General features: G+C 43.0%; 1 protein-coding gene across 1 annotated transcript in view; it reads right to left on the bottom strand.

Annotated features, from left to right (window-relative positions):
• MAP1B (microtubule associated protein 1B) overlaps positions 1-7472 on the bottom strand; it is a 96985-nt gene extending 89513 nt beyond the window's left edge. Inside the window, exon 1 of the mRNA XM_030322679.1 lies at positions 7188-7472. Within this exon, the coding sequence (XP_030178539.1) occupies positions 7188-7371 (184 nt within the window). The 5' untranslated portion in view covers positions 7372-7472. The remainder of the gene's footprint in view (positions 1-7187) is intronic.
• Between the last annotated feature and the right edge of the window lie 11319 nt (positions 7473-18791).

The raw sequence follows: 18791 nt of genomic DNA, 5'->3' as shown, positions 1-18791 counted from the left end.
CTTCAATTGCCAGGAACAACCCTCTGGGACAAGAGTCATTTACTGCATACCTACTAAGAGCAGGGACTTGACCCTGTAGGTAAAATACAGCAGAAGAACTATCTCTAAATAAACACGTCATTTAACCATTTTTTGCTGGTCATGAGTCATTCAAACAGACTTGGGGCAGTACGAACACCTGTAAATCCTTAATGCTTCTCTGTATTCAGCCCCATTTATATCTTGTTCAGTCTTCTTATCTTGCAAAGAAACAAAATATATGTGTGTATATACATGCGTATACATGTGTACATATACATATGTATATGTCTTGTATATGTATAAATATATCACACAAAGATTATGGAAACTCACTTAACTACATATTTAGACTATCTTCAGATTATACGCCAAACACCTTTCGACTCTGAGGAATATTTTCACAGATGGATGTCCACTAAATAGAGGCAGACATTTATCATACAATAAATGGGATGAATTCAGGTGTGGAAGAGTTAACATTCCTAAAGAGAGGTTAAATTATAAGGGAGAATTTTATGGGTCTCCCTGGAAACATCAACAGCCTCAGCTTGCATTTGTGCTAATGGAGTATTTAAATTTTAACAAGAAAGGCATGTTGAGATTTTGCAGATCTTTTTAGTGCAGAAATGATAAATGGGTTCTTTTTGTTTCACAGAAAGCTTGACAGGTTGAGAGGCCTGAATTCATTAGAATATTTTACTTCAATGTATACACTACATACTCGGCTAGTATGAAAAACCGTCGAGCTCCTGTCTGAGCTGCTTAATTAGTAATTGTTAAGTGGGCTCTCTTTGCTCCAGGTCTGAGCTCCACTTTGTATCCTGGCTTGTCAAGCTGGGTCACTAAGTTAATAAGCAGACATATGTATTTAAATTAAACTCATACGATTTTTCGGCCTTTGTTCTATATTATGTCCAAATTGCTACATCACTTGAATGACTTCATCTAGGTAGACGTGCTCTTACATCGTTGTTTGCCATTTTCCCTTCGGCTTCAATAAACTCGTCATGACACAAGCAATTAAATGTTTGCTTTGTACTTCATAAACTCCTAGCTGAATGATTTGTAATTTAGCAAGGGAAAAAGCACAAAACACACAAACCAGTTAGAAATTAATTTTTAAACTACACTAGGAAACAGTTGATAAAAATAATAGTTCTCATTTTTATAATGCCAATGAAAGAAAAAAATTAGGGTTCTCTTTTCAAGGGAGCGATTTCCAGCCAGCCAAATTATGCCTTAACAATGCATAAGTCACTACTGCCACTTATAAAATAATGACTACAATGGATTTGAAGGTTATTTTAATTGGAGAGGAAAATTTGGGAACAAGGCCACTTTCTATCCGAATTTTAGAAATAGCATATTTTGTAATTACTTCGTACCTTCCACTGAATAATACTAGTAAAGAGAAACAGTATTTCTCAAAGAAGTTTCACATTGCATTCAGTAGGTTTAAATATCTTCCCTCTGTGCATAAGAGGAAGCCAACAGTGGGCCCTCTAAAGTTCATAGGACAGAAAGACATCTTTGGCTCTTGCCACATTCTTCTGTCTCCAAATTCCTGGCTGGGGGCTAGTAGGGTGCTGATCAAGAGGTTCAGGAGAGGCTTTCAGAAGCAGGTCATCCTGGCCTCTCATGGATACCACAGAGGCCAAGGCAAGATAATTTCCTAGGCTTTTTAAGAATTATCCCCCCCGGGCGCCTGGGTGGCGCAGTCGGTTAAGCGTCTGACTTCAGCCAGGTCACAATCTCGCGGTCCGTGAGTTCGAGCCCCACGTCAGGCTCTGGGCAGATGGCTCAGAGCCTGGAGCCTGTTTCCGATTCTGTGTCTCCCTCTCTCTCTGCCCCTCCCCAATTCATGCTCTGTCTCTCTCTGTCCCAAAAATAAAATAAAAACGTTGAAAAGAAAAAAAAAAAATTTAAAAAAAATAAAAAATAAATAAAAAAAAAAAAAAATTATCCCCCCCAAATGCTCCAGGTCAAACTTCCTGAGCCTTTGCATCTCCAGTACTCTACGAAGACTGTGCCCCGTGCTGGCTTACCTAGGTTGGGCCAGAACAGAACAACTACCAAATGGAGGTCAACCTCCATTTATTAAACTTCTGGGCCCAGAGGACATCTGTCACCCCTGAGAAGTTGGCCTATGGCGAGGCATCCTAAGAACTCTCCCATCTAATCTGGGGCTGTTGCCCAGCCATGGAACAGGGCACCATCACCGTCCGCAGGCCAGTCCTCCAGCCAAGGTGACTGAGGGTAACAAAGGATCTTCCCATTTCAGTTCTGTGAATCCAGGGGAATGCAGTGCACAAAAGGGAGGCTAAAGTGCGCATAAAATTTACAGATGGAAAAGGGAGAAATGAAAAGGTTGTGTGTGTCGTGCTGGGGGTGGGCATGTGTTCATTACCAGACAAAACAGGATGAACAATAAGGAACCACTTTCCCTTACTTTATACAGGTTCTATCTTGCCAAGTTAGTAATCATGCAAGCATTTTACAACATCACTTAATAAAGCCAACAATTTTCAAAAAGCACCTCTCATGTAAAGACTAAAATCTGTACTCCTAAAAGAGGCAATAAGTTGGAAAAATCCAACAAAATGACCATTCATTACATGTTGAAATGGCACATGAGTTCTGACAGTTATTTGGGCCTTTGAAAGTTGATTTTTTTCTATGAACTTTTTAGTTGATCGCTCTGATCCAGAGGCTTGTATTTTTTTTTTTTTTGCTAGTACCTAAATGATTAACTTAACTGTAAGATTCTATTTGTAAAACCATGCTAAAAAGTGATCAGAGGGCAGATTTGAATCATAAACTAAAGAAACAGAATTTTTTTTAAAAAAAGAGCTAAAATCAACGTTTATCTCTCAAAGAAGTTTTCCTATTTTTCCCCTTTTGACCAAACTTTCAATTGGCTTTTTTCTTTTTTTTTCAGCCAACAACTTGATGTTCATAATATATATGTTATGTGTAATGCAGACAATACCTCTCCTAGAGATCATTTCAAAGCATTGGGGATAAATCATTTTTAGGTCTTCTGATAGCATCCCACATTGGAAACAAATAAAAGAAGTGATTTATGACTATTATTGGTTTAAAAGTTAGAAATTACTTTAAAAAGTAAACCTTTAGAGAAGATTAAGCATGAATCATCAATCTAATAACCTTAAGTTTGAGGACTGGCTTGGATTTCTGCATAGATCACAGAGCCCTTACTAGATAATACCAATGAAGCAGTACAAGCAGAAATCCATCTGCCTTTTGACTTTGAAAAGTATAAAGATGAACATAATAAATGTAACACTCTCCAGCATTTCTTCTAACCTCCATCATGTGTTGGTTTTGCCCTGTTAAAATAAAATGAAAACTAAACCCCAAATGTTTCCTGGGTTCTCAGCCACCTTGAACTGAAAACAATAAAGTAACATCACAAAGTTCCAATGTTATCAGCTAAACTTACGTCTAAAAACTCAGGAGAGTCAATGTCACACACGTCTACCTTTTTATAAAAATTCTTGCTGATTCCCGGTGCTAACTACAGGAAAGTTACACTCTTTCACAGTAATTGAAAGCACCAAACTGACACTTAGTATTCCTTAGATGTCTTGATTCCCGTAAAGCAATAAAATGAAGCAGTGACAACTCCTTTCATAGGCTCTAGAATTCAGTTCGCAAGGCGTGGATGCATCATACTCTATGTTCTAATATACACTAGAGAAGTGAGGCTCTGCGAAAAATGGTGATGGCTATTAAGTCTAAGTTGGGGGCTAATGAGGAAGAGGGTCAAAGAGGTGCCCAGGAATGGCATCTGGTGGTAGCAACCATGGTCAGGCATGAAGTGCTGCATAACTAACAAAATAAAGCTAGACCCATCCAAGTGTTTCAGACTTGAGAAGAAATTACCAAACCTTACATGGTACGTTTTGAATACAGTTGAGAAAATGAGGGACCATCTCTCATCCTTGGTTTCAAAAAGCATTTCCTAAGCAGTCACATCGGGATGTCTCAGGCCTGTCTATTGCATTATCACCATCTTCCTACGGATCTATTTTCTAGGCTCCCCAAAGAACCCTCAGTCATCAGATGGCAAAATTCCAAGTCACCAGGGTCTCCCAACCCACAGAACATCAGTTAAGAAGAAAGGGGAAATAGGACGCAAGCGTAACAAATGACGAACCGCATGCCCAGCCGGCACACAATCCAAGCGGAGCCCCCTGCAGCATCTCCATCGCGCTTCTCACAACCTGGCCCTGGCCCGCGGGCACCAGCGACAATAGCAGTGGTATCAGAGTGACCTCTGGAGGAGGCCCAGCTGGGATCCGCAGGCGGAGGCAGCAGCGTGTCAGGCACAGGGAAACAGAGCCAGCCTGCCCTGTTGCTAAGTCATCCCAGCCCGTCTGAAAAGCTAGGGGAGCAGTGTCACTTAGTACCACGAGGCCCTGTAGCTAGCTAGAGCTGCATCCGGGATCCCAGGACCCAGGAGAGCAATCTCCAGAGGAAAACCAGCATCTGCTCCCACATGTGAGGAAATGGCTCTGCTCCCCCTGGCTTGATTGATTGTTAATGGGATCAATACAGCCATTTTGGAGTTTTGTGCAAAAACCTGACCAAATTAGGGAATTAAAAATCAGGAAGGCATGGTGATTGAGAAGGGAACATGAGGAGGCTTCTGGGATGCCAGTAATGTCCATTTCTCCATCTAGATAACATGGGTGTGTTCATTTTGTGAAAATTCACTAGGCTCCTCATCTACGATCGGTGACTTTTCCTCTCTATTTTTATTTCAGTATTTTTTTATTTTAATGTCAAAAAGACAAATCTGAACTTTATGACTGCATGCTAGTTGTATGAAAAGGAGTAAAGACAGAGAGCACTTCATGGCAGTACCTGGAGACATCAATTTTCTCCTCAAACAGAAGAGGACTGAATAAACCCCCTGAGGAATGGGGTACTGAAAGGGTGACCAGCAGAATAACAAAGCAGGAAGATAGCAGCGGTGGAAGGTGATTGCTAAAACACCTCGCTGCACGGGGCGCTGCCCACAAGTGGATGACCGTACAAAGACAAGCTGGGAAAACCCGTGTTTGATCTTCCTCTGATGTTATCCTGCCCTGCACTAACATCATGACAGGACCAGAACAACAGTAATGGTGCCGTGCTGGCACTTGTGTCACTTATGAATGATGTGACCTTGAGCGGGTCCTCTTATCCGTCCTGCCTCTCTGGGTCCCCATCTCTAAAATGGGGGTGACGGTGCCTCTCCTGGCACCACATCGGGAGGTTATGAAAATCTTACAGATAGCAAAGCCCCTCCTCATGTATTATTATTCCGCGGCAATGGTGTGGACAGTAATTGCTTTTAATCCAAAGTCATTGATTCATAGAGCAGCCACACCCAAAGTCGGTACGTAGGAAATTTCCAAGGAGAAAATGTGCAACCAAACTAAGATCAGATTAAAGGCCTAACGTTTGAAAATGAAGGGTTTTTGAGATGCTCAAAGAAGGCATTTCACTATTGAAATCTCTTCTTGAAATTTTTTTTTTCGAATAAAATAACACGACTGCATTCTGCTTTTTTTTTTTTTTTTTTTTTTTTTTTTTTTAAGCTGGAAGGAAAAAATCAGTGCTTTAAAGTTAAACAAAAGACCCAGGTCTGCAACTCCAGTCCCCACCCTGCAGCCTTTTGTTCTGGGGACAAGGGGCCGTTTCCAAATGCAGAGGCAGAAAACAAGCGTTAATTTTTTCATCGAAAATAAGGTCTTCCTTTCGTCTTTTATGGGGTGGGGGTGCGCCGGGAGCGGGGATCGAGGGCTGCGTGAACGCCCTTTGTCCGCCTCGGGCTGCCGTAGAGACCGCAGTGCGGACTGCACCACGCCCACCAGCCGGTGTCTCCAGGCAGAAACGCTTCAGCACCACCCCAAGAGAATAGAGCGCGGGCTGGGGCTGCGCAGGGACCTGGCGACCTCTGTCAGCGGCGAGGGGAGGTCCGGGACACTGGGGGGGAGGCAGAGACCAGAGCGCCCTGCTCGGGGAGGGGAGGGGGGGGGGGCTTCGAGCGCAACAAAGCCGGGCTGACGGAGAGGTGGGGGTGCGCAGCACCAAGCCCGAGGCCCCGGCAGAGCGCACACCAGGCGGACCGCGCCCGACGGGGGCGCCGCAGTGCGGGGGGCAGGTGCGGCGAGCGGATGGGGGCACTGCGGCAGCCCGGGTGGGGCTGGGGGGCGGGTCGGTCTGCGCGCCCGAGGCTGCGCCCCGCGGGCCCTCACGGCCCCGCCCAGGGTTCTAGGCGAACCGCTATTCGGCCTCTGCAGAGCGCGCTCCTAGTGCGCGCACCGGGCGAGGCGCTGGCCCTACCCGCTAACCACCCCCACCCCACCCCGCCTTCCCCCTGAGCCATCACTACCAAGGCTGAGACTTTTGAAAGAAGCCCCACCCCGCAACTTGGGGTCCCATTGTCCTTTCTGAAAGCTGCAACCAGGATCCCAGGGGCAGTAGCGAGGCGGGCGCCGTCTGGGAATCAAGCGCAGGAGGCAGGAGGTTCTACATCTCTGCGTCCCGGGTGAAGCGCGGGGGGGGGGGGGGGGGAGCGGGCGTGGCCCCAGGACTAGCCTAGTCATTGCAAGGAAAGAACAAATCGGGAGGTTTTAAGCCAGAAAAGGCATTTCTCGGGGGCTGAGGTGGCTGTGGTGAAGATGATTCCCATGCGGGCCCTGGCACATGGTGCTTCAGCCTCGGGTCTGCCGGCAAGGGGAAGAGGGGACACCCAGCATTTTGCGGGGGACAGAGGAGGACTGAACGGGGTGTTTGCATCAACTCCCCACCCCCGTTTGCTCCCTACGGTTTGGGCTTTATTGTGGCCGCCGCTCCTCTGTCACCTGCATTTCATTTAGCTGGAGAGGCGGTGGCCAGCCAGTATCTGCAGACCCAGCCTGATGACATATCCCTCAAGGTTAGAAGAGACTCTCCCACTGGGTCTCAAATCTAATAATTCGCATTATTCTCCGAAATGAGCCCAGGAAAGAGTCTGGACCGAGTGCAGGAGGTAGCGGGGAGAGGTGTGGGTGCGGGGCGCGCCTAAAGAGGAGGGCAGCCGTCGCGCCCTGGGTGGGGTCGCGTTTGCCAGTCTCCTCGAGCGCGTCCCCAGGGGACGCAGGGCCTCTTACCGAGTTCGATGTTGCCGATGGCGCGCCGTAGGTGCTCTTCGGTCACGATTTCGCCGACGACCACCAGCAGGTAGAACTTGCTGTCGAGGAAGCGATGCGACAGGCTGGGCGAGGTGGATGCCGCCGGGTTGGCAATGCTGCCGGACGGCTCCGGCTCGGCGGCTTCCACCACCACGGTCGCCATCCTGCCGGCCCGCTATGCCTCGGCGAAGTGTCCCGCTCCCGCCGCTCCTCTCCTCTGCGGCAGGAGAAAGGATTATCTCCGAAGGTGCTGTCTCCGCTCCGCCCCCTGCGTACCCCTCCTCCTGGCGCTGCGCGCCGCCTCCCCCTCCGCCCTCTCCTAGAGAGCGCGGCGGAGAGGAGCGGGGAGTGTGAGAGGGCGGGGAGGCGGCGCCGCTTTTATATGGAGACTAGGCTCGGAGCCGGGAGGAGGAGGAAGAGGAGGAGGAAAGGACCACCCGGCACATCCTCACGCGGTGGCTGCCTCCGCTCTTCCAGCCGCTGGCCCAAGGCTGATGTCATCTGCAGCAAATCAACTCGCCCGCGGCCCGGAAGCTGGAGGGAAGAGGTGTGCGGACAATGGTCGGGGCAGGGCCGCGAGTCAAGGGCCTGGGGGGCCCGAAGGGCCCCTGCTGCGGCCGTGAAGGGAGAAAACACCCCCCCTCTTACACCCCCCACACACCCATTGCCGCCTGCAGGCACCCACCCACCCCGCTTGGATTTCCATTTTCATCGTGGGGAGATTTACCTTGTGCGAGGTGCACAAGTCAGGCCTCTGACTAGTGTCCCCGCCTGTGATGAAACCAGATTCTCAGGTGCTGTGATAGTACAGCGGGTGTAGTGCTGAGGGTACCCCGCCCAAGAAGATGGAACCTGTCTTTTCTTTGACCTTGTGGACTTGAGAAGACATAGTTACCAATATTTACCACCTTGACTTAATACATCAAAAATGCAAACCGATGCCTAATATTGTTCAGGCTTTGGACACTAGTCTGCCAAGTCCCAATGGTAAAAAAAAAAAAAAAAAAAAAAAAAAAAAAAAAAAAAACGTACTGGCTTCGTGGTACCCCGGGAAATGAGAGGACTACAGATGCATTTTTTTCTAGATACAGATTTCTTTTCTTTATATGCTGAACAGATAGCATCAGGCATAACAAAGAATAAAGAGAAGATACTGTCTCTACCCCAGCAGGATTACAGTGACTATTATGTACTTTTCAGTTCCCTAGGGAACACACAGGCAAAATTATTTCATGTGACAAGGATATCTTTAAGTATATATATATATATTGCATTGGGAATTTTTATTGCCTTTGTGTTTAGAACACATTAAAATGCTTAAAGGCAGCCCATCCACAATCATTTCCCACAGATCTACTGAATATAGCTTCTGTCCCAAGAAAGGGGTCATGGTGGTGAAGAAGGGACAAAATCTACCTACCATAAAAGACTGAGGGATTAGAGGCTTAAGAAAGAGGAGAGGGTGGAAATTAGACTAGTCAGTATAGTTTTTAATACTAGAAAGCGTATTCGTAAAAAAAAAAAAAAAACACCTGGATCGACTAAGATTTCCAAATTAGCCCATTGTCTTACCTATTAACCACCATGACTTATTGGCGATATACTCTTTGCTTTTAGCTCTTTCCTGAAACCCTGGCATGGGAGACATGGTAGGCAGCCAAACGTCATGATTCCTTTCTACATGCCAGTCTGATCAATGGGGAATAAGATACCATCTGGCCCATAGCAGTTGAGGTCTGTGACAAGCTCACTGGTGAGCCACATTCACCAGTGAACAGTGACAAAGAGTTCCCAAGTGAGGTAGTAACAGATTACTTCTTGGTCGAGAGGAGGCATTCAATTTCTGTTAGAGAGGTAAGGCCAGCACCAAAGCCCATAATTGGGTGATGAGTTCTGGTAAGGAGCATTGTTTCCCAGAGTCCGCTGGCATCTAATGACTGTCCTCCCTTTCTCTGAACCACCGTTTACTTTTATTTGTGTAATATCGGTAGGTCTATTCCTTTTACTTAGATTTATTTTTTAGTGAAATTCTTTACTGCTAAATAAATGGAAACACTAATAACACTTATAAGTAGAAGGTATCCCTAAGCATAAACATAATGAAAATAATGTAATGTAATTTCTGCTCTACGCTATTATTTGCTGAAGACTCTGACACGGAGGTGTGCTCTCTCTAGGTTCACGACAGAGATTAGCAAGTGTTAGAGCGGTGTTACTACACATTACCACCTAACTGAGTTGTTCTCCATGTCATAACAGAAGGTTGGATGGAAATAACAGAAGACCTTTCTTACTGTGTGAGTCAGTGCAATTAAATGCCATGACCACGAACCACCGAAGTCATTGCCCAGACTTTGAAAAATAGAAATATAATGCCAGAAAACAGACTAGAGATGCTGACTGCTACTGTACAGCTTTGTAACTTTGGGCAAGTGACTTATTCTTGATCTTCAGCCTCTTCATTAATATACTGGGAGAATAATATCTTTATAAATGTGTGAGTAACTTTGTAAGACAGGTGTAAATGATACAACGTGTAAGTACCTAATACAGTGATTGGACTAATAAGCATTCAAAGCATGGTTGATGAATACGCCTGTTTTGTCCCAGTTTGCTGGACAATGGAGTAACAGCATTCTCACAAAATGTGTAGGTGAAGGGCACCTGGGTGGCTCAGTCAGTTAAGCATCTGATTTCGGCTCATGTCATGATCTCACAGTTCGTGAGTTCAAGCCCCACATTAGGCTCTGTGCTGACATAGCAGAGCCTGCTTTGAATTCTCTGTCTCCCTCTCTCTCTCTGCCTCTCTCTCTCTCTCTCCATCTCTCTCTCTCAAAATTAAATAAACATTTTTTAAATGTGCAGGTGACATCAAGTTGGGCATAAATACCAACACCTCTGAAATGGGAATAGAATGTTAAGTATCAGTACAAACTAGAAAAGTAGTCCCACGCTTCCCCATCTCTTATATATATATACATATGTGTATATATATATACATATGTATGTATACATATATATGTATATATATAAAACTATATATATATATATAGTGCCATAATCATATAAAAAGGAATTAATTGATGTGACTTTAAAACTGCATCGCTTTGCGACTATATATGTGTGTGTATATATATATATATATGTATGTATATATGTAACTATATATATGTATATAATATATATGTACATATGTACATAAATACATATGTAATTATATATGTATATAATATATATGTACATGTATATATATTATATATATAGTTCTGAGGAGGTAAATGGGGAAAACTAACATAGAAGAGTGCCTGTTACCTGTTGACACCTATCATCACCTGGATGTCCCAAAGATACCTCAGACTTCACATGCTCCAAACCAAAATCATCTTTGCCTCTCAAGCCTAATCCTCTCACTTTTCCTATTTCAGTGAATAGTATCTCCATCTCTCCTATGATGCAAGCCAGAAACCTCACAGGTGTCTGAGACTCCTCCCTGAACCCTAGTCCCATGTACAAGTTAGCATGAAGTCTGGTCAGTGTTACCTCCTCAGTATATCTTCAATCCATCTGCTTCTCTCTATCATCAGCACGCCTGTCCAATCTACTCTCATTGTGAGAGGTAGTAGTGTTCAGGTTAGAAATTGGTTTCTGAAGTCATTCATACACAATAGTCTCAGAATAACAATAAAAATGTTAAAAGCAGTTTAGGGTGTTGTGGGTTTTTTTTTTTTTTTTTGCAATTTTCTTTGTTATTAGCTAAATCGCAAAGCCATGCAGTTTTAAAGTCACATCAATTAATTCCTTTTTATATGATTATGGCACTAACTCAGCACATAATTGGGTTTATTTGTTTTGTTTTGGTTTTGCTTTTTATGAATTGATTTTTATACTTAATTTTGCTTTATAAATATTTAAAATATTTGGTCCCAAAATCAAATCTACAAAACAATTTGTATTCAGAGAACTTCAGCCTCTCTTTCTCCTGCCCTTCCCCCCTCCTTCTCCCCCTATAACTTTTTCCCCAGGTTTAGATTTCCATTTTTAAAAATGCTATTATAGGGGCGCCTGGGTGGCTCAGTTGGTTGAGTGTCCAACTTCAAGTCATGATCTCACAGTTTGTGAGTTTGAGCCCTGAATTGGGCTCTGTGACAGGTTGGAGGGATTCTGTGTCTCCCTCTCTCTCTGCCCCTCCACCGCTGGCTCTCTGTCTCTGTCTCTCAAAAATAAATAAACATTTAAAAAGATTAAAAATGCTAATATATATATATGCATATATGTATATATATCCTTCCTACCTCTTTTAGATAAACAGCATATATACACACAACTTTTCCGTTTTGCTTTTTTCACTTAACAACATATCCTGGAGATATGTTCACGACAGCAGAGATGAATACGTCTCATCCCTTTTATAGCTGCATGGTAACCCATTATCTTTATTTACTATAATTTATTTAACCAGTCCACTATTGATTGGCATCATTGAGCCATTTCCAGTTTAATTTGTATTATAAACACTAGTTATAACTGTTGTTTTGTCCTGTGCGGTAGCAATGGTCACCTGACTTGCATCAGTATATCTAATGGGACCTTCATCCAACCATCTTCACACCATGGAGGGTGAGCTTTTCTGATCCAATCATGTTACTCACCCCTACCTGAAACTCTCAAGTAGCTCCGTATTGTTTTTGGAATAAAGATCAAACTCCCTAGCATGGCTTGCAAGGTCCCACAAAGTCTGGCCCCCGTTTATCTGCCCAGCTTTATCTAGCTGCCCCCTCATCCTTACTTTCCAGCCTCACCTACATGACATAATATCAGAGCATGCTACTTCCTTTTTTTCTAACTTTGGTTTTTGTTTTGCTTTGATTTTAGAGAGAGAAAGAGCACACACGCAGTAGAGGGAGAGAGAGAGACTCTTCAGCAAGCTCCATGCCCAGCCTGGAGCCCAACGTGGGGCTCCATCTCGCTACCATGAGATCATGACCTGAGCTGAAATCAAGAGTCAGATGCTCAACCGACTGAGCCACCCATGTCCCCAGAGCATGCTCCTTCTTTCTTAATTTTATTATTTTGAATATTTTATTTATTTATTTTCAGAGAGTGTGAATGGAGGAGGGACAGACATTGAGAGAGACACAGAATCTGAAGCAGGCTGTCAGCACAGAGCCCCAACGTGCAGGGCTCAAACCCACGAACCGCGAGATCATGACCTGAGCCTAAGCCGGACGTTCAACCAACTGAGCCACCCAGGCACCCCAGAGCACACTACTTCTAAAAGCAGGAACTTTTGCTCTCTTTTACTGGCCTAGAGCACTTAGTGGTTAACTTCACTAGTTAATGTCTGTTCGCCCTGTATTTGGCATCTCAACTCTCACCTCCTTAGGGAAGCCTTCCTTGACCTTCCTTACTAGGTCAGTTAACCTTTTTATGCGCACTTATACCACTCAGCTCCATGCTCCACTTCTTATTTGTAGCCCTTGTCATCAATGTAATTTCATACTTTTATATGCAATTTAAAAAATTCGTCTGTCTTCACCACTGGACTCTCTGCTCTATGGAGGCTAGAACCATGTCTATCCCTTGACACTCACACATAACCATCAACTCAGTGCCCAGTAGAGATCATGGGCTCAATCAAAGTGTACCAGTGACTTGTACTCTGTTGTCAAGCAAACTGGGACATGAGTAGTTTCTGCAAGCCAGGGTATTGTGCTAGGTAGTTCAAGTATATTGCTTCAGTGAATTCTCACAAACTTCTTAAGAAATTGGTATTGTTATTCATCATTTTCATGGCCTTAAGGTCTCTTTTACATTTCTCATCTTGGTAGTCGGTATTTTCTGTCTTTTTTTTCTTGTTCATTCTTGCTAGGGGGTTATCAGTTTTGATTATCTTTACAAAAAAGAACTACATTTGATGTTACCAATCAGTTCCTATTGTATGTACGTGCATATGTATTTTCATTCATTCTGTTCTTAGCTATCCTATTTCACTCCTTCTGATTTCTTTGGGTTTTATTTTACTTCCTATTTTAGCCTCTTGAGAAGCTCAGACAACTGATTCTCGGTTTCTCTTCTTTTCTGATATATGCAGTAAAGACGATACATGTCTAAGTCCTGCCTTGGCTGCACCCTATACATTTTGATTTGTAGTGTTTTCATCATATTCACTTCATATTTTCTAATTTCATTGTGATTTCTTTTTTTGCCACAAGTTATGATCTTGCTAGCTGGCAGATGAAAAACTGACATGCAGAAAAGTTAGACGATCTTCTCTAAATCACAGAAAACCTATGAAAACTCAGGTGTGTTGGGTTTCAAAGACCATCACCGTCCCTATATAACCCTCTTCCTCCATGCTATAGGAATTAAGGCAAATTAAAGGAAGCCAAGCACAGCAAATTATTGGTTGGGAAGAGGAATAAGAGAGAAGGACCTAAAAGAGTAAATTTCACGTCAAATGAGACTCTAATATCATGTTACTGTTTGAAATTAAAGTGACTCTAGAATGCAATATAAGGCAATATGTCATTTAAGGGTTAAGAAACAGTCTTTATTTACTCAGTCTTGGGTAGGCCTTTCTTTCCAAATTTTAAGTTCCCTGTAGAAAAATTAACAGTCTGAGGAAAAGAAAAAAGAAAAAGAAAACTTAGGGCAACGATTTATAAGATACAGCGTATTTGAGAAGATTTTAAAAGTATGATCCATGTGCCATGTCATGGTAGGTCCAAGCTATTCTCCATGCCTGTAAAATAAAAGGGTCTCACTCTCAATAATGGCTCTTCAGGTTGGTTGTAAGAGGGAAGTATCAGAAAATTCAGTGGTGTCCTTCATAGCCACAGGAAAATGTCTCATACTTATTTCTATTTAATCATTCTTGACTCAGAATGTGCCTCTTCTTCTTTTCTTTTGGTGGAACAGTGGAAAAACTATCACACTGGGAGGCCAATTAACTGAGATCAAATCCCTTCTCCAAGTTGTAGGAACTGGGTCCTTCTCATCACGAGCTTTCAGCAACAAACAAAACAAAGCCTTATAAACATATAGAGCACAAAATTAAAGTCCCTCCCTCCCCACCACTAATTCTACTCCCCTCCCTAGAAGTAATGACAGTTATTAAGCTAAACTGTGTGCGCATATGCGTATATAATGTATGTGTACATTGTATAAACATACGCACCCACACTTTTGTTTATATATGTGTGTATACATACAGGTATATATATTCTTTGTATATGCACAGACACATACCTATCCCCCTACATGCATATATATGTTCATATATATAGCTTTTCCCCCCAAAACAGAATAATATTTTATTTTATTGGCTCAAAACAATATTGATTATCTCAGTCTCTGTAGGTCAGGAGTCCAGATACAGCTTAGATGAGCTCCCTGCTTCAGGGTCGCTCACAGGCCTGCCAAGTGTTGGCTGGGGCTGTGACCATCTGAAGGCCTGACCGGAGAAGGATCTGCTTCTGGGCTTAGGCACGTGGGTGTTGGCAGGATTCCGTTCCTCACTGGCTCTAGGCTGGCCTCGCTTTCTTACCACGTGGGCCTCGTTATAGGGCCATAAGCAGAATAGTATTTTACATATTGTACTTCAGTGGCATTTCCCTTTGGAGCTCTTTTCATGCAACTATGAAGAACGCTACTTCATTTTTTAAATTATTAAGCAGTAACCATAGAATGAATTTATTTTGGTTCATGCATGCTTTCCCCTATTGGTGATCCTTAGGAGATCTTTGTTTTTTTCCCATTATAAATTATGTTACAAAGATGATGCTTTTAAGTACCGCTATGTGCATACATGTATCTCTCACCACAGAGGCCTAAGTCCAATAGATGGGTTGAAGGTGATACATATTTTTAACATTTAATGACTCCTGCCAAATTACTCTACAAAGAGAATTTAATGATTTATATACTCCCACCACATCCTTGACTGTTTCCCCACACCATAGTATACATCTTTTTTTACTCAGCTAAAGGAGATAAATATTTATTTAAAGTAGAATATTTTTTATTTGCTTGTCTTTTTTTTCAACTAACTGCATTTTTCCTTAAAATATGCCCTGTTATTTCCTATTGGACTGATGGTTTTGTCTTTGTTGGTTTGTAGGAGCGATTTATATAATCTGGATGCCTTTGTCATCAGTATCTGATGCTCAGTCTGTTAGATTTTTGTTAAGTCCATTTATGTCTTTGACCATATAAAATATTAAATTTCTTATAGAATTAAGTCAGTCTTCTTCCTTTATAAATTTTGGGGGGGTGTCTTGCTTAGGAAGGATCCCTCACTCCAAACCTTAAAACCATTCTCTTGATAATTTTATACTTTCGTTCAATCAAGAGAGTACTTAACTCAGGAGATCAATAAAGGTTCATAAAGGAAGAAGTATTTAAAGTTGTCCTGGAAGAATAATATTTTTCCATAGGCAGAGATGGAGAAAGGACAGTCCACACGAAGGGAATAACATAAGCAAAACAGCCAGTAAAACTTATACTGAGCTTATTCTTGAAAACAGCGAGTGCCTTAGTCCTCCCTCCTTTTATGCTAAAATGCAGCTCACTGAACACACTGTTCTGTGCCTTGCTTTGGTCACTTAGCATATCTTTGAAATATTTATGTAATTGTCACAAAGCACATCCCCATTCCTTTTTTTTAACATTTTAAAACAATGTTTATTTATTTATGTTGAGAGACAGAATATGTGTGCACGAGCAGGGGAGGGGCACAGAGAGAGGGAGAGAGAGAATCCCAAACAGGCTCTGAGCTGTCAGTGCAGAGCCCGATGAGGGTCTCAATCTCACAAACTGTGAGATTGTGACCTGAGCCAAGATCAAGAATCAGACACTTAACCGACTGAGTCACCCAGGCATTCCCCCTCCATTCCTTTTGACCAAAGTGTAGAATACCATTGTGTGTGAATATCGTAATTTATCACTCTACTATTTTTATCATTCATCTATTGAGGATTACTTCAATCTTTTGATAATATAAAAGTGCTGCAGCAAATGAAGTTCTGTAGATGTCATTTTCCATAGACCAGAGACTATCCATAGGCTAATTTCCTAGCAAAGTGCTGAGTCATAGGATATGCATGTCTATGATTTTGATAGATGCTGAAAATTTGCCCTCTGTTGGTGTCGTACCAATGGGTACTTGTTATGAATGGTCTGCTGATTCCTCACAATATAAGTGTTTTTAAACTTTTTTATATTTGCCAATTTTTAGGCCAAAAAGTATATCTCTCTGTAATTTTAGTTGCATTTCTGTGATTATAAGTGGCATAGACCATCTTTTCTTATGTGTAAGGGCCATCTGCATTTCCTTTTCTTTGAATGGTCTCCTTATACCCTTTGCCCATTTTTCTTTCGGGATGTCTACTGTTTTCTTACTGATTCATATATATCCTTCATACATTAGAGAACTTAGTCTCATTCTGTAATATGACTTACAAATACTTTTTCTCAGTTTGCCAGTTGTTTTTTTAATTTTATGTATTAAAGATTTTGCTGTGGAGAATATTTTATTTTGTCATTAACTGTAACTAGTCTTTCATTAGCAGCTTATCAGTCTTATGTTATATTTTAGAAAGGTCTTTGCCATTGTGAGATTATGTAAGAAAAATTCTCCCAGGACTTCTCAAGTTTTTGTAAGACTCAATGTTTAATATTTTGGATTTATCCGGATGAAAACTGTGAGATCTAAACCACTTTTTCCCCCAGCTTCAGAGCACTTTGCTGATAGAAGATTTCACAGGATTTTGTAATGACTTGGTAACTCATCTTTCTCCCCAATTGATAGTGAAATGTGTCAGAGCAGAAACTTTGATTTCATGCTTTTATTCCCTAACCCATCCTGCCCTTTAATCCACTTCAACCCAGCTCCAAGCTTCACCTAATGTCTGGCAATTCAACACCTCTTACTTCTGCATTTCTTGACTCCTGGGGAGGTAAGAGTTCTTCTGGGTTAAGGCGAGGCCTTCCCAGGTCCTGGCTGAAAATGAGATTTGGACATCCTCGGCTAATGCCTTTTCACCAAGCACAAGCTCTTACCAAGGGCAGGTGCCAAGTGAGTCACTCCAACACATGTAGAGGATGGCATCCTGAGGGGAAGAGAATTATACTGGAAATAGTCAAACCTGCTTGGAGACAGAGCTTCTCAGTCAGCCCTGCAGACAAGCAGCCACCGCCATGGCAAATGGCAAAGCAATAACAGGCCTGGCTCGCGCAAGGTGGAAAGCTGGAGACGTGAATGCAGTTTCCCTTCTCAGGCCACCAGCAGCCCCCAGGGACAATGTATTCTAAGCAGACAGTGACTGTGGAGTCCAATCAGTTCATAGACAGGGAAGCTGTCACTTGATAGCAATGGTGCTCTAGGGTAGGGGTAAGGGATTCTGTCTGGTACTCTGGGAGAAACATCTGGAAGGCACCAGGCCCAGGGAGAAGTGGCTCACATGGCATGTGCTGAGAGCTAGCGGCAACAACTGAGTCCTTGCAATCTGCCACACTGTTCTGAGTCCCCAGAGGGCACAGAGTTGGCTCCTGGCTCAGGTTGTTCAGGGAAGTAACGTATGCATATACAACTATGGTGTAAGGCAGCAGAAAGGAATGCCCTCAGTGTGTCCAGTTTGCTCAAAGGAGTATGGACAAAGAAGCAGGTGCATCCAGCTGGGATGACCAAGGAAAATTCAGAAGGAGGAAGTGATACAGAAGCCTTCAGCAGCCTGTGAATGTTCTTGGCACTGGAAGAAGGGAGGACCTCAAGGCCACTTTATGAGGCCATTATTGTGGGCAGAATAATGGCTCCCAGAGGCATTCATGCCATAATCCTTGGAATTCATGAATATGTTACTTTACCTGACAGGAAAGAGGTTTGACTGACAGTAAAAGAGTGTGGGATGATGACCAGAATCAGAACAGGCATTTGTACTACCTGCCAATGTGTAGCAGGCTTCAGAAACATTGTCTCTCTGAATCCTCATGCTTCCATTTCCCAGAATGCAAAGCCAGTCCAGGAAGGTCATTATGATTAGCACTAACAGATACTATTACAACCTTGAGGAAACACCACCATAATATCTTTGCAGATATGATTAATAAGGATTTTGAGATGGGGAGATTATTCTGGATTATCTGGAGAGGCCCAAAGTAACCCCAAAAGTCCTCCTAAGAGGGATAGAGGAGTGTCTGAGTTAGAGAAGGAGATGTGCAGATGTAAGAGAGATGTGATGAGTGTGACGGACAGAGTTGGCGATCTGAAGATACACAGCTAGCTTTGAAGATGGAGAAGGGGCCACAAGCCAAGGAATGTGGGTGGTCTCTCAACGCTGGAAAAGGCAAGGAGACGGATTATCCCCTAGAACCTCCAGAAGGAACCAAACTCTGCTGATACCTTGATTTTAGGACTTGGAACCCCTAGACCTGTCAAATAATAAATCTGTGCTGTTTTAAAGCACTAAAGTTGTGGCAGTTTGTTACAACAGCAGAGGAAACCGACATAGGTAGGTTGTTAGTGGCTTTAGGAGATAGAATTCCTTGTGTGATTCCTTCTGAAAAGCTCCCAGATAGCCTGGCCTC

Source organism: Lynx canadensis, chromosome A1 (assembly GCF_007474595.2).
Source record: "Lynx canadensis isolate LIC74 chromosome A1, mLynCan4.pri.v2, whole genome shotgun sequence".
In the NCBI taxonomy this organism is placed as follows: domain Eukaryota; kingdom Metazoa; phylum Chordata; class Mammalia; order Carnivora; family Felidae; genus Lynx; species Lynx canadensis.
Note: the sequence above shows the minus strand (reverse complement) of the source record. Positions and strands in the feature narration are given on the sequence as shown.